The 27191-nt window shown below is 42.7% G+C and overlaps 1 protein-coding gene across 4 annotated transcripts in view; it reads right to left on the reverse strand.

Annotated features, from left to right (window-relative positions):
- Nucleotides 1-1615: 1615 nt before the first annotated feature.
- EVI5 (ecotropic viral integration site 5) overlaps nucleotides 1616-27191 on the reverse strand; it is a 307843-nt gene continuing 282267 nt past the window's right edge. For 2 of the 4 annotated variants that reach the window (XM_038745027.1, XM_038745026.1), the window contains one exon: nucleotides 1616-2919. In XM_038745027.1, coding sequence (XP_038600955.1) covers nucleotides 2605-2919 — 315 coding nt within the window. In that variant the 3' untranslated portion in view covers nucleotides 1616-2604. The remainder of the gene's footprint in view (nucleotides 2920-27191) is intronic. The other 2 variants (XM_038745029.1, XM_038745028.1) reach the window with 1 other exon arrangement.

Below are 27191 nucleotides of genomic sequence, written 5' to 3' on the forward strand. Positions count from 1 at the left end.
CTAGTGAACTCGGGTATTAAGCTTATTAGACTGTGAGACCACTGTTGGGTAGGGACTGTCTCTATATGTTGCCAACTTGTACTTCCCAAGCGCTTAGTACAGTGCTCTGCACACAGTAAGCACTCAATAAATACGATTGATGATGACAGTCGGCAGAGCTGGGATTTGAACCCATGACCTCTGACTCCAAAGCCCGGGCTCTTTCCACTGAACCACGCTGCTTCTCTATACTTCTATTTACCTATTTTGACGCTATTGATGCCCGTCTCCTTGTTTTATTTTGTTGTCTGTCTCCCCCTTCTAGACTGTGAGCCCGTGGTTGGGTAGGGAATGTCTCTATCTGTTGCGGAATTTTACTTTCCAAGTGCTTAGTACAGTGCTCTGCACACAGTAAGCGCTCAATAAATATGACTGACTGAATGAATGATTAGCTTGTATCTCCCCTTGGGCTTAGAACAGTGCCTGGCACATAGTAAGCACTTCAGTACCAAAAAAAAAAAAAAAAAAAAGAATTGTTACCTCCACTTCTGATAAACTGAAGTGGACATAACCTCTAGACTCAGTCCATACTTCTCGCCGCTGCCTGGATCATCCGTCTACAAAAACACTCAGGACGCGGCACCCAACTCCTCAAAAATCTCCAGTGGTTGCCTATCCACCTCCATAGCAAACAAAAATTCCTCACCATTGGCTTTAAAGCTCTCCATCACCTTGCCCCCTCCTACCTCACCTCACTTCTCTCCTTCTAAAACCCAGCTCACAAACTTCGCTCCTCTGATGCTATCCTTCTCCCTGCACCTCCGACTCCTGGCCCAAATCCTGCCTCTGTCCTGGAATGCCCTCCCTCCTCAAATCCGACAATGATTCTCCCTCCCTTCTATGCCTTTTTGAAGGCCCATCTCCTCCAAGAGGTCTTTCCAGACTAAGCCCCACTTTTCCTCATCTCCCACTCCCTTCTGCATCACCCTAACTTGCTCCCATTCCTCTTCCTGCTCCATCCCAGCCCCACAGCACTTACGTATAGATCTGTAATTTTATTTATTTGTATTGATATCTGTCTCCCCTGCTCTAGACTGTGGGCTTGTTGTCACTGTTTATTGCAGTATCGTTCCTTCCCAAGCATTTAGTACAGTGCTCTGTACACAGTAGGCGCTCAATAAATGCCAGTGACTGAATGACTGACCTACATCCCTAGCCTCACTTTTCCTGGTTTCCCTAGTCAATTCTTCCAGTCTTCCCACAGGGGATGGAGGCGCTTCACCCAGCCAATGGGTTAACGATCCAGCCACCATAAGGACCAAACAATTCTGCACTGAAATGTTTCTCAAATATGGTACTACTTGGATAACTCTCCCTCTCTTTCAGCAATTCTTGACCCATCAAATGGGAAGGTTTGTCAAGCCAGTTTAAACTGCAGCAGTGTTACAGCATCCACTCCAGGATCCTTAAAGAAGTGGAACGAATAAATGCGTAACATTGTGGAATCTTCTCAGGGGATCGTAGAGGGACTAACCTCTTGAAGTCTTCTGCGGTGCCTGAAATCTGGAATAATTGTTCATCTCGGCGTTTTACCCAATTTGAACCGTTAGTTAGAATATTAGCATTGACTAGGCAATAAGTGTTACCACTTTATTAAATCATGAAAAATTTATTCGGTACATGTACATGAAGTGATTTCCACCAATAGTGTTTTTTGAATAAGCATTAAGACATGAACGTGTTAGCGTCGAATGCTAGGCAAAGATACTAGAGCTATTAAAATATTAGTGTTTGCTTTTTATTTTTAAACCCACTTCTACCATCTATATACACGATTCTTGTTAAAATGCTGGAAGCAGTCATAATGCAACATTTACATTCCCCATAAAAAAATGATGTGTAATGCACACTTTTCAGATAGGTGCAGAGATTTATAAATATGTACAAACAATATATTGTAGTTCACATACCACTTGGACCAATCAGCAATACATCAAAAGCATCTTGGGCACATAAAAATTAGAACGCAAAAAATCAATTTTAAAACCCTTAGGACTGATAGTGGAACCATTAATTTGGGTTTATAAAAACAGATAAAGGCTGCGTGTTTGGAAGCCTTCAGTGGGCCATCAATAACACCCTAGTGTTGAATTAAAAAAAAAACACATAAAAAAACAAGATAAATCGGATTCACGCCTTGATCAACTGCTTTAGAGACAGCCATCTGAACACATTCAAAAACGGAAGACACACAGATTGTTCACTGAGCGTAAAATATTGCACGAGAGCAGTTTCTTTCGAAGAGAAGCTATTTCCCATATTCGTGAACTTTCAAAACGGTTCGCATGTGGTGTACTACTTGCATCTTCTAAAACGAGAAACATCGAGGGAAAATAATATTCGGTAATACTGTTAGAGCTTTTTGTTTTTAAGCCCACTGACCATATTCCGTACTCTACGGCAATGGTGGGTGAGAGGTGAGGATTTGGTAGAAAGGCAGATAAAACTGTAAAATGTTAGTGTATACGCGGGCAGGCGAAGTCCAGTAGCCTGGACGTTTTAAGTCACTCAGACAATGGAAACCTTCGAGCCCCCTGGTCCCCCAGCCTTGAATCACAGCGATGATCAAACGGTGGTGGAGTAAGGCTCCTTCCTTTTCCGGCTCTGCTCTTTCTGAACGCCTCGGTCACTCTCTCCGGCCTCCGGCAAGCCGTCCTCGGTTTCGCTCTCACTACTATCTACCCCAGTTGGGTCCAGAGACATTGGCCCGGATCTTCCGGGCAGAGGGAAGTGAACTCCGCCTTCCTGGATGGAGTTAGCTAGAACATCTTCGTCAGAGGAATGGAATGACTCATCATCGCCTATCAGATGGTTGACAATGTGGATCCCATCAAAAGTGGGTTGGCCTGGGAAGCCCCTCTGGCCTTTTAGGCACCTGAGCTGTTAAAACAAAAAAGTTCATATATACATTTTTTTCAAGCTGAAGAATAAAAGGTGAACGACGTGCCAAAGAAACCAAATTCATAAAGTTGGATCTAGGGGAGCCAAATCATCATCATCAATCGTATTTATTGAGCGCTTACTATGTGCAGAGCACTGTACTAAGCGCTTGGGAAGTACAAATTGGCAACATATAGAGACAGTCCCTACCCAACAGTGGGCTCACAGTCTAAATCATGCAGGCAGGAGAGAGAGAGAGAGATAAGGGCAAGTAATGTGCCCTGAATGGTGTTTTAGCAAGATGACCTGGGCAGCAGTGAGCAGGATAGCTTGAAAAGAGAAGAAGGTGGAGGCAGGGCCACCAGTAAGGAGGCTGATATAGCAGTCCAGCAAGGAAGTGGAGAGGGCTTGGATTAGGGCATTTTCTCTGTGTGAGAAGGGGTGGATCTGCGGAAAATTGTAGAGGAAAAGCAAAAATTATTCTGAGACACACAAGTTGGGAGATGAGCCTGAAGAATTATAGATGACATCAAGATTGCAATTTTATGTGATATGGCCTGGAATAATGATTAATAATAACAATTTTGGTATTTAAGTGCTTACTATGTGCAAAGCACTGTTGAATGCCCTCCCTCCACACATCCACCAAGCTAGCTCTCATCCTCCCTTCAAAGCCTTACTGAGAGCTCACCTCCTCCAGGAAGCCTTCCCAAACTGAGCCCCCTTTTTCCTCTCCTCCTCCCATTCCCCTCACCCTGCCTCCTTCCCCTCCCCACGGCACTTGTATATATTTGTACAGATTAATTACTCTATTTATTTTACTTGTACATATTTACTATTCTATTAATTTTGTTAATTATGTGCGTATAGCTATAATTCTATCTGTTCTGATGATTTTGACACCTGTCTATATGTTTCGTTTTGTTGTCTGTCTCCCCATTCTAGACTGTGAGCCCATTGTTCGGTAAGGGCCATCTCTATATGTTGCCGACTTGTGCTTCCCAAGTGCTTAGTACAGTGCTCTGCACACAGTAAGCGCTCAATAAATATGACTGAATGAAATGAATGAATGAATATGGAGGATGATCAACTATGATAGGAAAGATGACCATCCAACACCCCTAAAGCTCCTAATGTGCTGTAATCAAGAAATGGTATTTACTGAGCACTTTTTGTGTGTATAGAGTAAACCCATCAACCTTTGCTCTAGACTCTAGAAGCTTAAAGTCAGTCTAATCAGATGCTAGGCCTACCCACTTATTTCTGTCAGAAGGTCATGGGTTCTAAACCCAGTTCTACCACCTGTCTGCTGTGTGGCCTTGGGCAGGTCACTTCATTTTCCGTGCCTCAGTGACCTCATCTGTAAAATGGGGATGGTGAGCCCCAAGTGGGACAGGGACTGTGTCGAATCCAATTTGCTCGTAGCTTCCCCAGTGTTTAGTGCAGTGCTTGGCACATAGTAAGCACTTAACAAACCACAATTATCGTTCTTTTAAAGCCAGCCCTAAAATGGTGTCTTAAGGGAGCAAAAGCTTTTTTTGAGGCTAAACTCTGACCATTATTGATCAGCCAGAAAACACAATTAGCCAATCAGCAGGGCTCTCTGCAATATCTGTATGATTGACAACTTACATAACTCCTGCTAGAACACCCCATTTCTAACAACTATGCTTGCCTGGGAACAAATTCCTAAATCTATGTACTCTTTCCAAGTATTTTAGAGACAATACGAAAGAGAGGTGACCCACAAGAGCAAATAATAGGTCGAAAAGCTATATAGCATGACTTGCCAAATTTCAACAAAGGGAAACAAAATTTGGAGTACTCAAAAATACATTTTAAGGGTATTTTTAGGTGCGACAGATACTTCAGTGATGAGGAAATAAAGTCGTTATAGTAATAGTAAGTATTGAGAACTGGGTGCATTTTCCTAAGAGCTTGGGAAGTACTAAAGAGCAGGTGACACATTCCCTACCCACAAGCTTACACCACAATGGGGGAAGACAGGCATGATAACTGAGCATCATTTGAATATAATTTACAAAAATGCACCGGGTAGATATAAGGAATTGTGTAAGCGCTGGTGATGGCTGACGGGCTTGTACATCTTGGGCAATGAGGATTCATAGGGGAAGGCTTCTTGTAGGAGGTGGGATTGTAGGAGCAGCATGGCTTAGTGGAAAGAGCACAGGCTTAGGAGTCAGAGCCCGTGGGTTCTAATCCCACCTCCGCCACTGATCAGGCTGTGGGCAAGTCACTTGACTTCTCTGTGCCTCAGTTTCCTCATCTGCAAAATGGGGATTAAGACTGTGAGCCCCACGTGGGACAACCTGATTACCTTATATCTACCCCAGCGCTTACAACAGTGCTCGGCACATAGTAAGCACACTTAACAAATGCCATCATCATTATTATTATTATTGTTGTTGTTAGGGGGGCATGCAGGGTCCAGTTGGTTTGACAGTAGAAATAGGGTTGGGATGGACACTAGTTTGAGATAAAATGTGACCAATCGGGGCCAGAGTGTGGAAGTCTCTGGGAGGCACTGAGGGCGAAACTGAGCAAGTGGTGGCATGATGGTGCTGGTGCTGGGGGAATAATAATAATAATAATTGATAAGTGCTTACTTTGTACTATTATTTATTTTGTTAATGATGTGCATCTAGCTTTATTTCTGTTTCTTCTGATGACTTGACACTTGTCCACATGTTTTGTTTTGTTGCCTGTCTCCCCCTTCTAGACTGTGAGCCCATTGTTGGGTAGGGACCGTCTCTATATGTTGCTGACTTGGACTTCCCAAGTGCTTAGTACAGTGCTCTGCGCACAGTAAGTGCTCAATAAATACGATTGAATGAATGAATGAATGAATGAATGTATCCAGCACTGTTGTAAGCACTGGGTTAGAGACAAGCTATACTTCCCAAGCGCATAGTACAGTGCTCTGCGCACAGTAAGTGCTCAATACATACGATTGAATGAATGAATGAATGTATCAAGCACTGTTGTAAGCACTGGGTTAGACACAAGCTAATCAGGTTGGACCCAATCCCTGTCCCACATGGGGCTCACAGTTTTAATCCCCATTTTACAGACGAGGGAACTGAGGCACCGAGTAGTGAAGTGACTTGCCCAAGTGAAGTGACTTGACAAGTGGCAGAGCTGGGATTAGAACCCAGGTCCTTCTGACTCCCAGGACCATTCATTCATTCATTCATTCATTCAATTGCATTTATTGAGCGCTTACTGTGTGCACAGACTGTACTAAGTGCTTGGGAAGTACAAGTTGGTAACATATAGAGATGGTCCCTACCCAATAGCAGGCTCACAGTCTAGAAGGGGGAAACAGACAACAAAACAACACATATTAACAAAATAAATACAATAGTAAATATGTACGCTCTAACTACTAGGCCACACTGCTCTAAGACCAGGGGAAGACGAGGAACCATCAGCAGGTGACCCCTGTGGAGAGAGCGGCTGCTCTGCCTGGTCTGAAGGGGTTAGGGGGGTAAAAATAGGGGGTGGGCAGCGGGAAGTGCTTGCCAGGGACAGATCACGATGCCTGGTCTGAAGGGGAAAAGGAGGGAAGAAGTACAGGACATGTTTGGGGAGAAGCTCAAGGATCTTCCTGCACCGCAGCAACAGAGACACACAGAAGACTGTACCCCCAGCATCAGGAAAGGGAGGATGTGGATGGACAAAGGATGGGCATGTGGGGGGGGGGGGCAAACCCAGCTCCCTCCCTTCCCTAATGAGTTATTTCCCCTATGTCGGAATTCCTTCAAAGACCACCCTCTGGCTCCTCCCCTCTATGCCCCTTATTGGACTAGAGATCTGTAGAGACAGCCTGACATTCAGTCCTCTCTCTTACGTAGACCCTGAGGCCTATGTGGGGCAGGGACTGGGTCAGACCTAAATAACTTCTCCCTACCCCAGTGCTTAGAACAGTGCTTGACACATAGTATTTGACACAGAGAAGCAGCATGGCCTAGTGGCAAGAGCACGGGCTTGAGAGTCGGAGGATGTGGGTTCTAATTCCGACTCTGCCACTTTTTTCATTCATTCATTCAATCCCATTTATTGAGCGCTTACTGTGTGCCGTGCACTGGACTAAGCGCTTGGGAAGTACAAGTCGGCAACGTATGGAGACGGTCCCTACCCAACAACAGGCTCACACTCTAGAAGGGGGCCGCCAAATAGCCTGTGGCTCTCTATTGCTGAATTGTACTTTCCAAGGGCTTAGTACAGTGCTCTGCACACAGTAAGCACTCAATAAATACGACTGACTGATTGAATGAATGAATCATTGCAAATCTTCACAGAAGCGGTAGTGCTCCAGAGACTCACAGGCTGAAGATTGTTTCTAAACACATCTCACTCTGGCAGTCTCACCACATCAGGAAGGAAGGAAAAATGCAGCTCACGCTTATTGGTATGACAAACCAGCAACGGGATTTTATTTTTTTGGGGGGGTGAGTAGAAAGGGGAATTAGCTAGTACAGTGGACGTTGCGAGTTTGTCTGCAAACGCCATCAACATGGAAGAGCAGGAGGCCGGAGCTCAGTTTTTCCTGGAAAGCCAAATCCAAACAGCCATCATCATCATCATCATCATCAATCGTATTTATTGAGTGCTTACTGTGTGCAGAGCACTGTACTAAGCGCTTGGGAAGTACAAGTTGGCAACATATAGAGACAGTCCCTACCCAACAGTGGGCTCACAGTCTAAAAGGGGGAGACAGAGAACAAAACCAAACATACTAACAAAATAAAATAAAAATAAAATAAAATAAAATAAAATAAAATAAAATTGCGTGGCTCTAATATTTCTAGTTGAACAGCCACATCCACCAAGAGACCATCAGCATAGCTTTCCGAGAGCCCTTGCCAGAGTTTCAGACCCCCTAGAAGAACATCAGGAAGGGAGAGTTGGGAGGCTCCTAGCATCTTAGATAAACAGAGCTTCTGAATCCTAACTCCTCCACATCTGCGCTCTGTTCCTCTCGATAATTTAACCAGAAATGGGGCGGGATCTTTCTATCCTGAATTTATTGTATTTGTTATTATAAATTCATTAGCCCTACGATGCAACAGTAAATAGCAGAGAAGCAGCGTGGCTCAGTGGAAAGAGCACGGGCTTTGGAGTCAGAGTTCATGGGTTCAAATCCCGGCTCCGCCAACTGTCAGCTGTGTGACTTTGGGCAAGTCACTTATCTTCTCTGTGCCTCAGTTACCTCATCTGTAAAATGAGGGTTAAGACTGTGAGCCCCCCGTGGGACAACCTGATCACCTTGTAACCTCCCCAGTGCTTAGAACAGTGCTTTGCACATAGTAAGCGCTTGATAAATGCAATCATTATTATTTTTCTGAATCCTAACTGCTTCACATCTGCGTTTTGTTCCTCTGGATAATTTAACCAGAAATGGGGCGGGCTCTTTCTATCCTGAATTTATTGTATTTGTTACTATCAATTCATTAGCCCTATGATTCATTCATTCATTCAATCGCATTTATTGAGCACTTACTGTGTGCACAGCACTGTACTAAGCGCTTGGGAAGTACAAGTTGGCAACATATAGAGACAGTCCCTACCCAACAGTGGGCTCACAGTAAACAGCAGAGCAGCAGTGTGGCTCAAGCGAAGCAGCGTGGCTCAGTGGAAAGAGCATGGGCTTGGGAGCCAGAGGTCAAGGGTTCTAAACCCGGCTCTCCCAATTGTCAGCTGTGTGACTTTGGGCAAGTCACTTAAATTCTCTGTGCCTCAGTTACCTCATCTGTAAAATGGGGATTAAGACTGTGAGCCCCACGTGGGACAACCTGATCACCTTGTTTCCCTCTCAGCGCTTAGAACAGTGCTTTGCACATAGTAAGCACTTAACAAATGCCATCATTATTATTATTACATAGCAAACATTAAGTCACAGGTATGTTTAAAGATCTTCAGGTGTACCCTGAGTGATGAAAAATCTAACCTGCTCATGACTTCATCTGTAAAATGGGAATTGAGACTGTGAGCCCCACGTGGGACAGGGACCATGTCCAACCCGATTTTGTACAAATTTATTACTCTCTTTATTTTACTTGTACATATTTACTATTCTATTTATTTTGTTAATGATGTGCATCTAGCTTTACTCCTATTTATTCTGATGACTTGACACCTGTCCACATATTTTGTTTTGTGGTCTGTCTCCCCCTTCTAGACTGTAAGCCTGTTGTTGGGTAGGGACCGTCTCTACATGTTGCCAGCTTGTACTTCCCAAGCGCTTAGTACAGTGCTCTGCACACAGTAAGCGCTCAATAAATACAATTGAATGAATGAATGACTGCTCAAAAGGGCATAAAGACAAAAAAGGGTTTCCAAAGCCTCCCTAAATAACCGTTCAAATGCTCAGCACAGTAAAGTCCCTTCTAGTTAAACTACGTTCCCTCAAAGCGTCTACTTTCCTTCCCTGTAAGTGTTTTTGTTGCTCCCCATTGACCTTCGTCAGTTGTTCTGTATCCTTTTAATTGCAGGGGCCAAAACTAGATATACTACTCTTAATGAGGATCTGCTCAGTGCAGTTTAGAGTACGCACTGCCCCCTAATTGTGTGACATACTATCTTTTGCCAACTTGTACTTCCCAAGCGCTTAGTACAGTGCTCTGCACACAGTAAGCGCTCAATAAATACGATTGATTGATTTGAAACCTCCTAGAACCACTTTGACTTTAACGGTAAAAAGCCCTACACTGCGGACTCCATTTTGGCCTCTGGTCAAAGACGATCCCCAGATTTCTTTCCTGTTTCATCAGTACATAGCCTGTCTCCAACTTCTATCTGTGGTGTTTGTTTTCTGCCCTGGGCGTTTAATCCTCGCACTTGTCCCAACTGAATATCCTCCTGGTTTTATGGAACCACTTCCTCAATACATCAAAATCACCTTCAATTACATCTCTCAATTCCAATATGTTAGAATCAACAAATGGGCTATTGAGCGCTTACTGTGTGTACACCACTGTAGAAAGAGCTTGGGAGAGTACACTAAAACACAGTAAGTCAGTCAGTGGAATTACAGTGGGGCTTAGTGGAAACAGCACAGGCTTGGGAGTCGGAGGATGTGGGTTTTAATCCCACCTCCACCACCTGTCTGCTGGGTGACTTTGGGCAAGTCACTTAACTTCTCTGTGCCTCAGTTACCTCATCTGTAAAATGGGGATTAAAAGTGTGAGCCCTATGTGGGACAACCTGATTACCACGTATCTACTCCAGTCCTTAGAACAGTGCTTGGCACACAGTAAGTGCTTAACAAATATCATAATTATTATTATTACTATTTATCAAGCCCTTACTGTGTGCAGAGCACTGTACTAAGCACTTAAATACAGCTGTTCCCCAACCACGAGGAGATTACAGTCCAGAGGAGGAGACAGATATTAACATAAATTAGAGATATGTACCTAAGTGCTGTGGAGCTGAGGATGGGGTGAATATCAAGGGCTGAAAGGTACAAACCCAAGGGCAAGGGCAATGCAGGAGGGTGGATGATGTGATTTTAGTACGGCTTTGAAGATGTGGAGAGTCATGGTCTGTTGACTACGAAGGGGGAGGAAGTTTCATCATCATCATCATCATCATCAATCGTATTTATTGAGCGCTTACTATGTGCAGAGCACTGTACTAAGCGCTTGGGAAGTACAAATTGGCAACATATAGAGACAGTCCCTACCCAACAGTGGGCTCAGGCCAGAGGTAGGACGTGAGTGAGGGGTCGGCGTCGATAAAGACAAAAATCAAGGTACAGTGGGTTGGTTAGTGTTAGGGGGGCGAAGTGTGCAGGCTGGGTTGAAGTATAGGAAATCAGCAAGGTAAAATAGGAAGGGGTGCATTAAAGTCAATAGTAAGGCATTTCTGTTTAACACAGAGGGCCACCGTTAGAGGTTCTTGAGGACTGAGAAGACTTGGATGGAACATTGTTGGGTTTTTTTAGGAAAAGGCCCAATCACGGAATGAAGTATGGAGTGGGGAGAGGGAGATGCAGTAATAATAATAATTATAATAATAATGGCATTTATTAAGCGCTTAATATGTGCCAAGCACTGTTCTAAGCGCTGGCAGATAAGGAGGGATCGGATGAGTGCTTGGATAAGCATAGTAGCAGTTTGGATGGAGCGGAAAGGGTGGATTTTAGCAAAGTTGCGAAGGAAGAACTGACAGTATCTGATGAAAGATTGACTACGTGGATTGAAAGAGAGATGAGGATAAGGCCAAGGTAATGGGCTTGGGAGTCAGGGAATGAACAGGGTTTTTGTCCAAACTGATTTGCTTGTATCCTCCCCAGTGCTTAGCTTAGTGCCTGGCACACAGTAAGCGCATAACAAATGCCATAATTATTAATTTTATTATTATTAACACCTGTTTTTCCTCCTACTTAGACCGTGATCCCTGTGGGTCAGAGATTGTGACCAACCTGATTACCCTGTATGTTGCCGATTTGTACTTCCCAAGCGCTTAGTACAGTGCTCTGCACACAGTAAGCGCTCAATAAATATGATTGAATGAATGAATGAATGAATGAATGGTGTTGTCTACAGTGATGGAAGTCACACTGAGGATGGGGTTTGGGTGAGAAGACGAGGAGCACAGTGTCCATTTCAGAAGTTTTGGCAAATCTGATGAATGTCAATCTAAGCATTTACTGACCATTTGCTATGTGCAGAACACTGTACTAAGCACTTGGGAGAGTTTAATATAGCAGAGTTGAACATGTTCTTACTTTCGTCACCCAGGTGATAAATGTGTTGCTTTAAGACTCAAGTGATTGCAAATGCAGAAAACATTTTATAGGGTGTGTTCATTCATTCAATCGTATTTGAGCGCTTACTGTGTGCAGAGCACTAAGCGCTTGGAAAGCATAATTAGGCAATAGAGACAATCCCAAGTGCTTAGCACTGTGCTCTGCACACAGTGAGTGCTCAATACGCACAATTGACTGATCTGATACAGGCATTTTTACATGATCTCTATGAACATTCTCAGTGCTTTCAGCGACTCTTCACCCTTTACCCTGCTAAACACTGTTCCATTTCATTATTTACTATCAGTAAAGGCAAGAAAAGGAAAAGGAGGTGAAATTCGAGTCAGTCAATTCAGTCAATCCGTCAACAGTATTTGAGCACTTACCACTGTACTAGGCATTGAGGAGTGTACTATAGTAGACAGGATCCCTGCCTTATAGGAGCTGAAAATCTAATGGGTGAGATGAACACTAATATAAATTAGAGCTGAGGGAAAGCAACAGAATATATAGATATGAACATAAGTGAAGTGAAATGGATTGGGGATGGGTCCTTGGGGCCTGCAGAAGCACTGAACTGTAGGGCCTTAACGTAGGAAGACTTGAAATTAACCAGGAAATGCCTCCTGAATGAGTGAGGTGTGGTTTCTACAGGAGTGCAGTCAAAGGACCCGGGTTCTAATCCTGACTTTTCTGCTGTGTGACCCTGGGCAAGTCATTTTGCTTCTCTGTGCCTCAGTGACCTCATCTGGAAAATGGGGGTTAAGACCATGAGCCCCACGTGAGACATGGACTGTGTTCGGCCGGATGATCTGGCATCTACCCTAGGGCTTAGTACACGATGCCTGGCTCATAGTAAGCACTTACATACCATTTAAAAAAAATAAATAAAAAAGAGGGTTTAGGGTAAGGGAAGGGAGTTACAGTCAAGGGGAGGTTGTGAGCAAGTGATTGGCAGTACGAAAGATGAGAATGAGGCACAGTTAATAGATTAGCTAATGAATGAAGAGTGTGAACTGGTGGCAGCGGGAGAAAGGAGTGAGAAGTAGGAAGCAGAAAGAGTTGACTGGGGCTTTAAAGCCAAAACCAACAATCCGGAGTTTCTGCTTGATGACGAGAGGAATGGGCAAAAACTGGAGGCTATTAAGGAGGACTGAACTTTGTTTAGAAAAATGATCTAGGCAAGCAGAGTGAGATTATGGACTGGAGAGGAGACAGACTGGAGAGTGGGAGATCGAAGAGGAGTCAGTAATCAAAATCAGTAATCTAGCTGGCAAGAGAAGGCGGCTTAGGATAGGGTAGTGGCTGTTGGGGGGGGAAGAGGATGTGGCATACGAGAAGTGTCGTGGAGGAAAAACCAGCAGCATTAAGGGATGGACTGAACTTCATTCATTCATTCATTCTTTCAGTCAATCGTATTTATTGAGCGCTTATTGTGTGCACAGCACTGTATTAAGCCCTTGGGAAGTACAAGTTCGCAACATATAGGGACGGTCCATACCCAACAACGGGCTCACAGTCTAGAAGGGGGAGACAGACAACAAAACAAAACATGTGGACAGGTGTCAAGTCATTAGAATAAATAGAAGTAAAGCTAGATGCACATCATTAACAAAATAAATAGAATAGTAAATATGTACAAGTAAAATAAATAGAGTAATAAATCTGTACAAACATATATACAGGTGCTGTGGGGAGGGGAAGGAGGTAGGGCGGGGGTGATGGGGAGGAAGAGAGGAAAGAGGGGGAATATCATCACTCTGTTTTCTTAATCCATCTCTTAAAACGAGCCGCTCCTTTGTGGAAAAATGTGTTTAATGTTACAGAAAATAATATAAAATTTTGATTAGCTCTTCTGAGTCATACTCGAGTCATTTTTCGGAGCCAAAATACTGAAAAATTATGCGATAGTTGATTTATTCACAATTTCATGTTTACAAAAGCAGCCCCATGAACATGCTGCAATTTGTCACCAAGAATGATTCAAACACAAGTATTTGCAAAATAAGGGCTTAAATTCAACCCAAAGTTGAAAAAAATAGAAGCATTTGGCTGGTGAGAATTTAGAAACTGTGCCTTGATCACATGTTTAACCCCATTATTGGCTAGAAAGGACATCAGTAAAGAGGCTTTCGAATTAATTGTGATAACTCCAATTTATTTGCAATCTCTTTAGTTTAACTTTAGTCAGTCTTACCAAAATGGTGAGTTGATTTAAAAGGTTTTTTTTTTTAAAGTTACAAAAATAAATAAAAAAATCAAAACCCTTTACTGATTTAAAACCACATGCCTAACAGGTTGGAAATAACAAGTAATGACTATTATTTTCATGCATTTCACTGAAGTGTTTGAAGAATTAGAGTTTCTATTAATGCTTGAATGAAATAACTGGCGGCAAGTAGAGACTGTGCCCCTACTAGATATTAAATCTAGAAGACCTCACCCTCTCCCACATTTTGCAAATTCAGAAGTGAGAACAATTATACAAAATGGGATCAGTAAATAAAGATCTACTCAAGGTACTATTTCTTACCTGACGCTGACTGCCTCATTGAGCCAAGCATAAAGAAAGGAGACAGGGTAAAAGAGTAAAAAGATTTAGAGGTCTGAGGGCCATTATGCCACAACTTAAAATTTAACAAATTCTCAATCAACTTAGTATTAGCTGAATAATTGGAAATACGGATTTTGGATTTCCAAGCACATTAACAAGTAATCTACCATCTTCCACAAGATCTCACATGATGAACCACTCAGTAAGGGGGAAAGAAAGTTGTTAAAGATAGATCAGTTCAACTAAAGAGAATAAATCACTAAACAAACAACCAGAAAACAGGAAACTGTCATCTTCATAGGAGATTACAACAGGAAATTCAGCATGGCTACTAAAAGCACTACCAGGAAAACAAATCTCAACTAATTTACGATGGTTAATTTTAAAATCTGTAGCCCATTTTTGTTTTTACTTTTTTAAAAAAAGTTGACCTTGAAAATCTAGGTCAGTCTCATTACCTGTTAAGAACCTGCAGCACATAATTAGTTTGGAACTTCAGCCAGAAGCCAGTGTCTACTGAAGCCTCAGAACTTCTTAGAAATCTACATAATACCTCATATTTTTCTGAAAATTCATGTCTTGGTTTTATATATATATATATATATATATATATATATATATATATTGCTCTGTGTGGAAACAAAATAGTGAGTAATTGCAAAAAAATATTCAGTGAACACTCCTTGCAAAAAACCCATCCCCTGAAGTTCCAAAATGCTTTCCAATAAATGGTCTGTGATACTTTGATGTAAAAGTCCATGCTAAGAAAACTTAGCCTTTCTAGTGGGTGCTCTCAATAGGAATGATCTCAAATCCTGCATAATCTTCACCATACCCCGTGTTCTCCTGATTGCCTGATGAACTCTGCATTAAGGAAAACTCAGTTTGATCAACAAAACGCACACATGCCCTAACATTTCTTTCAACCTTGCACCCTATCCAGACACGCAGTTGTTGGAAGAACATTCCCTAACAGCGAACTACTCAAAACAGGTAGTGAAAACATGCATTACAGAAGAACCGAGTGTAGTTTGCTCTCCACCAGTATATTAATAAGAGTTAGTAATGCAATTTCTCAAGAATTTCATACTTTCATGAAGTTATGAACCATTGCAAACTGAGGCATAAAGCAACAATGAAATAAGAATGAAATCACAATATCTTCACATTCCCCTTCACCATTACAAGAACGGTGAAGGCAATCCACAACAAAGTGGAAAAAAGAGACATCCTCACACACACAAAAAAATCCTAACCATATGAACTTTGATCACCACTAGACAGAGCTTAAACCATTGAAGTGCGTCATGTGGTACTAAGAGAACTGCAAAACAGTTGCCGTAAGTTTCCAAGATTGAGTCATATCAGATTTTAAAACACTCATTTAGTACATTTGGGTTTTGTGTACTTTCAATCTCTGTAAAACATCATTTCATAACTTTTCACCTTTAGATATGGCCTAATGTCTCTATAAGGGTCCACGCTATAATTTCAGGATAAAAAAGTGCTAGGAAGTATTTGAATCTGAGGGCTGAGTACAAAACTCAGTATATTTGTCAGTTAGGTTTACACCTCCAAATTCTGGAAGCTTTAATGCTTTATTTTTCTTCCAAATGCATTTCTGGTTGGCTTTTAGATGTTTTAAATTGTTCTTTTCAGTTCTCAAAAGCTGAAACGTCAGAAGGAAACAAGACGCTACATGTGTACCCTACTGTCAGTGCTGCAAAAAACGCTATTGTAAACGTGACAAAGACTAAAACCAGCAGCGAGCACGCAGACCAAAAGGTTTCCAGTGAATCAGAACAGGAAACCAATAAACGCGATCAATGGGAGGTCATGACTTTTTGATCACAGTACTACACAGAAAAGTGCTACACTTGTGATGTACAAGTAAGCAATCAAATTAAACTCTAAAATACTAGAGTAACAGTATGGTTGAAAGTTCAAAAAAAAAGGTTTGCTGCAAAGAGAAAAATATAAACGGTATTTTTATGCTTCATCTAGGTTAACCACACAAAAAAGATAAAACATGTGAGAACTATAAACAAGATTGCTTACTGTTAGGGTCTTTACATTACAACAAAAATAGTAATGCTTTTATACATAATTGAAAGCCATGGTATGTGCAGAACAAACGGGTTTGTAAGCATCGTTAGTTGTAGGAGGCAGGAAGAAAAGTCCAGAAATTTGCTGAGGAATCCAAGAATACTAATCATTTTCATTATAAGTGGGTTGGGGGGGGGTGGTTATTGGGAGTGGAGAGGGGTCAAAGAAGTAAAACATTATTCTTTCTACCACTCGCAATTATAATTAACTAAGTATCATGGCCAAACAAAATGAAACTGCCTTACCACCTCTTCTTCCTGGTACCTTTCACTTAAATAAATGCCTGAACCGTCAACAAAATTCAAAAGCCCTAGGTGGTGCTGAGGATAGGAATGCATGTGTTTCTACGCACCATTTATGACCAATTACAGGAAATAAATCACTTCACACCCCTATCACTGAACTTTTAAAAACTTCAAAGTACTCTGCAGGTTTCATTTGATTTAAGATGCTTTGGTTGAGAGTACTTTTTAAATGTAATACAACTTGTCACAATCTCACGCCAAAACTGTAGTATAATAGAGTGCTACACCTCTGCTCAGTGTTAACAGAGAAAGGTTACTGCTTTATCAGACCATTCATATAGTACTACCTTGATTTTTACAGAGTATTGGTATTTACAGTAATCATGCAAAATTTCACTTCTACACCACCGGTACATCCTTTAACTATGACCATTTTCTCAATCCTCTGGAACTGACCTTCATAAAGAAAAGATGGACTTCACGTGATTAATATCAATAAAATGTTCCAGATGGATTGTAGCCACTCATTTTACTGACCAGTACTCCCTTCTACCAATTTAGAGACAAATTTGAGGCTTCCTGCTGCATTCATCTTGAACCAAGGCTCCCAAATATGAACCTTTCAATGTTACAACATATTTCAAATGTTACTTCACCTGAAACCGTGGCTTTTGAGATTCAAGGCACTTGAAGAGCCCCACAAACACAACCGTGATACTTTCCCTCCGAGAGCCCAAGCCAGAAAGAGAGTGACCTGAAGAGGTCAGCTCATCTACCTCCCTGCTTTCGGGAAAGACCTGGCCCTAAAAAATCATTCTGGAACAGATCTACCACTCCTTTCAGACCACCGGAGAAGGGAAAGCAGCATGGTGTAGTGGCTAGAGCACAGGCCTGAGAGTCTTAAGGTCACGGGTTCCCAGCTCTGCTGCTTGTCTGCTGGTTGGCCTTGAGCAAGTCACTTCACTTGTCTGTGTCTCAGTTACCTCATCTGGAAAATGGGGATTAAAACTGTGACCCCCACGCAGGACAGGGGCTGTGTCCAACCTGATCTCCTTATATTCACCCCAGGGCTAGAGGCAGTGCCTGGCACATAGTAAATGCTTAATAAATACCACAGTTATCATTATTATTATAACAAGAACCATCATTTGGGGGCTTTAAATATTTTTGCAAGTCACCAAATTAAAGGCAGACCCTATTCACTTCCATCTGAAAGCACCATGTTGAAGGAATCTTGCTCGCTACACTTGTTACTGCTCCTATTAATTCTGAATCTTTACCTAGGAATCATTCCAGGGAGAAAAGCCATCCAGCCTCTCCACCTGCCAGATGGCTTCTCCACCAACACTGTCTGCCGGTTCAAGAGCCAACCAACCTCTCCTACTGATCTGGATTTATTGATCCCTACGGACAGAGGACGACACAAGGCCTTTTGTTTGCTTGCTTTTAATGTGGGAAGGGGAGGAGTGATACCCGGACTCCTCAATGCATCACGGTCGAGAGATGCTCCCATTTTGATGCTTTAGTAGTCAGGCAGCAGAGTAGCAAGTGAGAGAAACTGAAGGTCACTTGGTGGTTCCAAAAGTTTGCTACGGCTGCTGACAAGTCTTGAAATGTGTGCCCCAGCACATTTTCAAAAAAAGGCTAACCCTCCAGGTCAGAATATTGAAAAAGAAAAGAAAAAAAAACATGCTGTTTTGTCATTAAACCACAAGATAAGCTTTTAAACATTTTGGAATGCATGCAAAGTTTGTTCCCCCCATCCTGGGGAGCTCAGAAGCTGCTCAGTTAAGATTGGGTGCTTGCAAACCACATGACCTCATGAATGCTATCTTATCATATCACAGGTTCCTCAGACTGACCACAACCACTTAAATCAGACAGGCAGCAAAGCACTCTAGATCTTCCACACGTACAAGCAGGGTGACATTTCTGGCTGTCCGGCAACCTTCCACTAATGTTGCCTTCGGGGAGTGAAAATCTGATTATCTCACGTCCAACTGCATCTGGGAGATATGGTACATGAAAAGCACATGATTTACTGCACTAAACACTTCCAACCACAATTTGAAATGCTTAGCTTTTGTAAATCTGAGAACTAACTGTTCATCTTCCTAGTTTCCGTTCAGTGACAGCATTTGGTAAACCAGAGGAGCACATTTTAGTATACCTCACCTTGAAGGACTGCATTTTGAAAAGGCTTAGTGAAATCGAACAATTCGTAAGTTACTCTGAGTAAGAGAGAGCAAGGTTTTTCAAATGCTGACCTGCATCCTGCCCTCAGAGGTTTCTGCAGTCAAAACGGCTCGGCTATTGAAGAGGCTGATTCCTGGCCCATTTTGTTCTTGTGGATCTCGAAATATGCTAATATGGAGAAACCAAAATCGGATGCACTTTTTGAGCGGGCCACAGGTGCTTTGTCGGTCAAAGACAAATGCAGTAGCTCACATAGTCTATCTACCCCGACATTGTGAAAAGACCCAAGTTACCCTTGAGTGCTAGCTACCTTTTTAATAAATGCTTCCTACAGATAAAAGCCACCCAAAGGACCCAATTCAGGCCATTTCAAAAGAGACCTGCACACGAGAAGGTACCTTTCTCTGGTTTCTCATATTTGCTCAACAAGGAATGCTTTTCTTCCTTTAAATGATCAGATCAGTCACGGTGATTTTTAATACCATGAATTAACTTTGATAAATAAACCCAGACTCTACTTGTGCAGGAAACAAACACAATTCATTATTATTAGCAAATATCTGCCCTCGGTGACTCCAAATTACTACCTTATTCTTCCTTTTTAAACACAGAAACTGTAACTTTTGCCAACTAAAGATGATTGTTCCAGAAAAGAATTACTTGAAATCTACATTAACTTTTTATTTTCATACCTAACAGGAAGTGGAAATCAACATTCCAGGGCTGTCACTCTACACAAAACCACATTAAACAGGAAAAATGAAATGTAGAATTGAAGCAGGAATTTGGATTATTCAAGGGAAGACCCTACTTTCTCCAGAAATACTCAGATACTGGAAGTAAATAGGTTTTTTTTGAAGGGGTTCCAATTATTCTGATAATTGCCTCAACTCATTTTGTTGCATTTGGATGAAATGAGAGCAAGTGAGCTAAATATACACCACAGATCAAGTTAGGAAAATGAGAAGCAAGCCATAATTTAAGGATGCTATTCACAGTTTTAGGGAAAAAATTGAGAAAACCAAATACTCAAGACACTGAATAACAAAGGGCTAAAAACTTTCGTCGATAGCTTCTCTCCAACATCTATAGATTTAATGAATAAAGTCCGAACAAAACTAATCTTTTCTAATGTAGATAAGAAGTCACTCACCTAAGCTTCCTGAGGCAGATAACCACATATTTAACAAAATGTTAATAGGAAGTGATCATATATACGATTGTTATTTTCAAAGTTGAGGAATGCATATGCTGAGTTATACTGTGATCGAAAAGAAGACATACAACTAATTTTGGATTACAAACAAAAGTCAATGGACCAATGTCCTCTGCTGTTCATTGGAAAGGGCCTTTTTTTTTTAGAACTTTCTTTAAAAAAATTCTAGAAGTTGTTAAAGATTTAAAAAAAAGTAAAGAGATATAAAAAGATGAAAGACAACAGATATTCCACTTCTAAAAGTTCACGCTACTGTTACAGGCAGTCTCGGTTGGTTCTTGAAATACCTGGGGAGAGGAATTAATGTGTTTCGGTTTCTAGGAATCCGTTACTAATTTTTTTTAATGTTTTCTACATTTAAGTTACTTTTCTGACTTTGCCTTTGATTAGGGGGCCTACTCATTTTAGGATGGCCTGGATAGATAGCCCCCTATCTAGGGAAAGCAGGATGAGAATGTCGAGATGTCTGTCTGCACCTCTGCACTGTAAGCTCATTGTAGGCAGGAAATTTGTCTGTTTATTGTTGTATTGTACTCTCCCAAACGCTTAGTACAGTGCTCTGAACACAGTAAGAGCTCAATAAATATTATTGACTGATGACCCTTGTGCCTCCTCCTACCCTAGTTCTGCTCCTTCATTCCTATATTCCACCCGGAGTCAGCTTTCAAATGCTCCCTGATTGGGAGACAGGAATTTCATGGAAAGTTTACTTTGGAAATAGCCTCAAAATTTAACTGCAACAAACTACATAGTTTCAACTTCTTCCTTCACCATTTTTTATTTCTAAACAGGGTTGCCAACGAGAGGCAAAATGATTTTTTTTTTTAGTGGCATTTGTTAAGCGCTTACTTTGTGCCAGGCACTGTAACAATAATAATAATAATAAAAATGGTATTTGTTAAGCGCTTATTATGTGCCAGGCACTGTACTAAGTGCTGAGGTGGATACAAGCAAATCGTGTTCAATACAGGCCCTGTCCCACGTGGGGCTCATAGTCTCAATCCCTATTAACAGATGAGGTAACTGAGGCCCAGAAAAGTGACTTGCCCAAGGTCACGCAGCAGACCAGTGGCAGAGCCGGGATTAGAACCCGTGACCTTCGGACTCCCAGGCTCGTGCTCTGCTATACCACGCTGCTTCTCATCTATACCTTCCTTCCCTCCATAGATGCTGTAAGCTATCGAACTTCCAGGTCGAGGAGATCCCCAGTACCTTATCTCTGGAGTCAGGATCAGTCCTGAGGGCCCAAGTGTCTTCAGTGAATTGTGGACTGATGTAGGGTGGCTGTTACTCTGTTCTGCAACAGCAAGACATTCCTTAGAGGCATTTAGTCCCTCAATAACAATAACAATTAATAATTACGGTATTTGTTAAGTGCTTACTACGTGCCAGGCAGTTTTCTAAGCGCTGGGGTAGATACGAGATAATCTGGCTGGACACAGTTGCTGTCTCACAGAGCGCTCACAGTGTTTATCCCCATTTTACAGATGAGGGAACTGAGGCACAGAGAATCAATCAATCAATCGTATTTATTGAGCGCTTACTGTGTGCAGAGCACTGTACTAAGCGCTTGGGAAGTACAAGTTGGCAACATATAGAGACAGTCCCTACCCAACAGTGGGCTCACAGTCTAAAAGGGGGAGACAGAGAACAAAACCAAACATACTAAAAATAAAATAAATAGAATAGATATGTACAGGTAAAATAAATAAATAAATAGAGTAATAAATAAGTACATATATACATATATACAGGTGCTGTGGGGAAGGGAAGGAGGTAAGATGGGGGAAACAGAGAGGGGGACGAGGGAGAGAGGAAGGAAGGGGCTCAGTCTGGGAAGGCCTCCTGGAGGAGGTGAGCTCTCAGTAGGGCCTTGAAGGGAGGAAGAGAGCGAGCTTGGCGGATGGGTACAGGGAGGGCATTCCAGGCCCAGGGGATGACGTGGGCCGGGGGTCGATGGCGGGACAGACGAGAACGAGGTACGGTGAGAACTGAAGTGATTTGCCTAAGGTCACAGAGCAGACAAGTGGCGGATCCAGGATTAGAACCCATGACCTTCTTACTCCCAGGCCCATGCTCTATCCACTAGGCCAAGCTGCTTCTCCAAGAAATCAGGTCCATAGAGGGCTACCCCTGGAAACTGGATCACTTGAGGTAATAATAATAATCATAATTACGGTATTTGTTAAACACTTAACTATGTGCCAAGCACTGTAGGATGCTGAGTAAGGGCTCAGGCCTAACCTGGCCTCGGGGAGGTAATCCAAGATTCTAGGCTGCCCAGGACTGAAATAAAGCTTGAGAGATTCCTCCTCTTCACCAGAGAAGACACAACCCATTTTAAACCACTCAGGCCTACAGGAGTGCCCTGCTTCTTCGTTTTTAAAAACTGATTATAAATTAGCCCTGGGACAAATCCTTTAGGCCTCTGGGCTTGAGGCACTTTGTTCCAAATATATATATATTTTATAGTGTGTATATATTTATATTATACATAAGTTACATTTATATAATTGTGGTATCTGTTAAGCACTCACTGGGTGCCAGGCACTGTACAAGCTCTGGGGTAGATAAACGATAATGGGGTTGGACACAGTCCCTGTCCCATGTGGGGTTCACAGTCTTAATCCCCATTTTACAAATGAGGACAGTGACTTGCCCAAAGTCATGCAACAGCTGGGATTAGAACCCAGGTTCTATGGCTCCCGGGCCAGTCCTCCTCCCACCAGGCCACGCTGCTTCTCCTTCTTGAAGCACCCAATTAATGTCACTGACAACACAACCTCTCTGCTGGAAGAGTAACCTAATTCCAGCTTTCCCGGCCCTGTGATGGTCTTAATTTTAGTTTTTATGCTCTCCCCTTTCATTTTCCTTCATGTCTAGAGCACGATGCTGGTGTAATTCACTCTCTATGGGAATGTGACTGGAGAGGATGTGCCATGAGCCCTCACTTCCACTCTGGTTTAACATCATGTCCAAACTTGCACAAGAACTGAAGCCAGCTAACTGCAAAACCTGTTGCTGTTTGCCTCACGGTCAGCGCCATTTCCTCAAATAAAGCCACACTTCTGTGCTATCATTTCCCAGATACTGACATCTCGGTTTCCTCGTTTCAGATTGTGCTTTAAAACGTCCCCAAAGTAGTTCTTCTGCCCCCCCTCCATCTGTTTGCCACAAAGCAGCCACGAGTATTCTGTTGTCATTCACTCATTACAAAGATCGATCTGGCACTTTATAATAATAATGATGACATTTATTAAGTACTTACTATGTGCAAATCACTGTCTAAGCGCTGGGGAGGTTGTCCCATGGTGGGGCTCACAGTCTTCATCCCCATTTACAGATGCGGGAACTGAGGTCCAGAGAAGTTCAGTGACTTGACAAAGGCAAACAGCTGACAATTGGCAGAGCCGGGATTTATTGAAAAAATGAGGTAGAACGCGCCTACCAACTCTGTTCTTTGGACTCTCCCAAGCGCTTAGCACAGTGCTCTGCACACGGTAAGCACTCAATAAATACCACTGATTGATAACTGGTGGCGGGCTGACATCTGCGGACCGTGGAGCAATAGTCCCTAAGTCCTCAAGGGTCCTATTGAAAACGCATAATGAAGACATACTACAGAAGGTGGAAAAATACAGTTGGTTAGTTTAGGGTCTCATTGCCCTCATGGCTTGACGAAAGCTTAAATGGTAGAGCAAAAGCTGGAAAGTTGGGATGGGGGATCAGGAGGTCTAGGATGCGGCCAGAAGGAGGAATCGAAAAGAACACTCAAATTGGAAAGTCTACGAAATCATTACAGGTATTATTTTTAGTCTCTATTTTATCTCCCCCCCAAAAATGTCCTCTTAAAGGGAAATGTCTACTGCATCCACAGTACTTTGTGAGCTGGGAAATAATGCCATGATCTCACTGATCTACTCTAGCTCAGCCTACACACTTGGCTCCTTTAAAGCCAACTTACTCACTGTGACCCAAACATGTCTATCTCACGGCCAACCCCTTGCCCACATCCTCCTCCTGGCCTGGGACTCCCTCCCCCTCCATAATAATAATGATAATAATAATAATAATAATAATAATAACAATAATATTAGCATTTATTAAGCACTTACTATGTGCAAAGCACTGTTCTAAGCGCGGGGAAGGTTACAAGGTGATCAGGTTGTCCCACGGGGGGCTCACAGTTTTAATCCCCATTTTACAGATAAGGTCACTGAGGCCCAGAGAAGTTAAGTGACTCGCCCAAAGTCACACAGCTGACAGTTGGCAGAGCCGGGATTTGAACCCATGACCTCTGGCTCCCAAGCCCGTGCTCTTTCCACTGAGCCACGCTGCTTCTCTGCATACACCAGATCACGACTCTCCCCACCTTCACGGCCTTATTAAGGTCACATCTCCTCCGACAGGCCTTCCCCAATTAAGCCCTCTTTTCCCAGGCTCCCTCTCCCTTCCGCATCGGTTTGTGCACGTGTATCTGCGATCTTTAGGCACTTGATATTCACCCCACCTTCATCCCCTAAAGACGTAGGTACCTAGCTTTAAATTAACTACTCTAAAGTATCTTCATTAAAGTCTGTCTTCCCCTCTAGACTGTACGCTCATTGAGGGTAGGGAACATGCCTGCCAATTCCATTGCATTGTACTCTCCCAACTGCTCAGTTCAGTGCTCTGCACAGAGTAAGCACAGGAGGGCTGTGGGCCTGGGACGGCAGGGACGGGGGAAACTGAGGCCTGTCTGTTTGCCTGTTTACTTGTTTTGATGTCTGCCTCCCCCTTTCTAGACTGTGAGCCTGTTGTGGGAAAGGATTGCCTGTTTGTTGCTGAACTGTACTTTCTAAGTGTTTAATACAGTGCTCTGCGCACAGTAAGTGCTCAATAAATATGATTGAATGAATGAATGAATACCACTGATGATGATGAAGCAAAATAGCGTGGGCCCCGGAGTCAAAAGGTCATGGGTTCTCTGCTGGGTGACCTTGGGCAAGTCACTTCCCTTCTCTGTGCCTCACTTACCTCATCTGTAAAATGGGATTAAGACTGGGAGCCCTCTGCGAGACAGGGACAGTCTAGAGGGGGAGACAGACATTGAAAACCAATGGTTTAACTGGAAGAATTCAAACAACAAAGGTTTCCTGGGGAGTTTTTCATTTTTCCGGAGAGTCGGAGATTGGCAAGATGTAAATACACAGTCAATCCATCAAGACCCATATCTGGTTGTCATGGACCTTAGAAAAAGCATCAGTAGACCTGGGCTCTGAAAATTAGTAAATTTGGCTGCCGAGCAAAGTTGATGACGATTGAGACGAGGTGTCGACGGCATAGCTGGCTGGGTCAGAATGGAGGGTGCCCTGTCCAATCTATTCCCCTGCCATGCCAATGAAGTACAACAGAGATTATATATTGGGCCCAGAACTGCTCAATATATTCTACGCAATTATATTGGAAGATATCAGGTTTGTAGTACACTTCCTCTCTAGGAAATTTCCAAATCAACAGGCTTTGGGCCTCATTTTTTCCATTCATTCACTCAATCATATTTACTGAGTGCTTACTGCGTGCAAAGCACTGAACTAAGCGCTTAGTACAATATGACAATAAACAGACACATCCCCTGCCCACAAGGAGCTTACAGTCTAAAGGCTAAGATGGCCATTAAAACAAATACATTTATATCCATCCAGATGATGGCACCCTACATATTCACACCAAAAAGACACAAAAACGATTATACCCTGCTTGGCCGAATCAGCCAGACATGATGGGCTGACAATAATCCTGAAGAAAACAGATAATGTATCACCCTTAATCAGGGAAGCTCTAAACACACACAAAACTAAAAATCTAGGTTGGTGACAGAGTTAAATGCTAGATTTCTTCCCCCCATATCTTTTAAAGTTTTCAACACTGTCATCTAGCTAAATCAGAGTTTTGCATTCAGATTTGAACAATGATCAATCATACTTAGTTGGTACTTTCTGTGCAGAGCACTGTACTAAACACTCGGGAGAGTACACTATAGCAAAGTTGGGAGACATGTTCCCAGCCCACCAGTTGCTTATGGTCTAGAGGGGGAGACGGACATTAATACATTAGAAGCAGCATGGCTCAGTGGAAAGAGCCCGGGCTTGGGAGTCAGAGGTCATGGGTTCTAATCGTGGCTCCTCCACTTGTCAACTGTGTGACTTTGGGCAAGTCAGTTAACTTCTCTGTGCCTCAGTTCCCTCATCTGTAAAATGGGGATTAAGACTGTGAGCCCCATGTGGGACAACCCTGATTACCTTGTGTCCCCACAGCACTTAGAACACTGCTTGGCACATAGTAAGCGCTTAACAAATACTTAAAAAAAATACATTAGGGATATGTAAGTAGGTGCTGAGGGATGAGGGTGGAATTAATATCAAGTGTCTAAAGAATACAAGTTGCCAACTTAGTACAGTGCTCTGCACACAGTAAGCGCTCAATAAATATGATTGAATGAATGAATGAATGAAAGTACAGGGGTGACGTTGAAGAGAAAGGAAGCAGGGGAAAGGAGGGCTTAGAGAAGGGCTATTGGAGGAGATGTGATTTTAATAAGGCTTTTGAAGTTTGGGAGAGTGATCATCTCATATTATGAAGGGGAACAGATTTCCAGGCCAGAAGAAGGACATGGGCAAGGGATCGATCGGCAGTGAGACAGACCAGATTGAGGTTGGCATAAGAGGAGCAAAGTGAGCATGCTGGGTTATAGTATAAAATCCATGAGGTAAGATAGGAGGGGGGGCAAGGAGATTGAGCACTTTAAAGCCGACTGTAAGGAGTTTCCATTTGATGCAGAGGCGGATGGGCAACCACTGGAGGTTTCTGATGAGTGGGGAAACACGGACTGAATGGTCTTGTAGAAAAAGGATCCGGGCAGCAGAGTGAAGTATGGATTGGGGAGAGACAGAGACAGAGAGGAGAGACGGGAGGTTGGGCAGTCAGCAAGGAGGCTGAGGCAATAGTTAAGCCAGAATAGGATAAGTGCTTGGATCGGCATGGTAGCAGTTTGGATGGAGAGGAAAGGACAGATTTTAGGGATTTTGTGAAAGTAAGGCCAACATGACTTGGTGACACGTTAAATGTGAGGGCTGAAGTCATTCGTTCAATCGTATTGATTGAGCACTTACTGTGTGCTGAGCAGCGGACTAAGTGCTT

Source organism: Tachyglossus aculeatus, chromosome 4, assembly GCF_015852505.1.
Source record: "Tachyglossus aculeatus isolate mTacAcu1 chromosome 4, mTacAcu1.pri, whole genome shotgun sequence".
Classification (NCBI taxonomy): domain Eukaryota; kingdom Metazoa; phylum Chordata; class Mammalia; order Monotremata; family Tachyglossidae; genus Tachyglossus; species Tachyglossus aculeatus.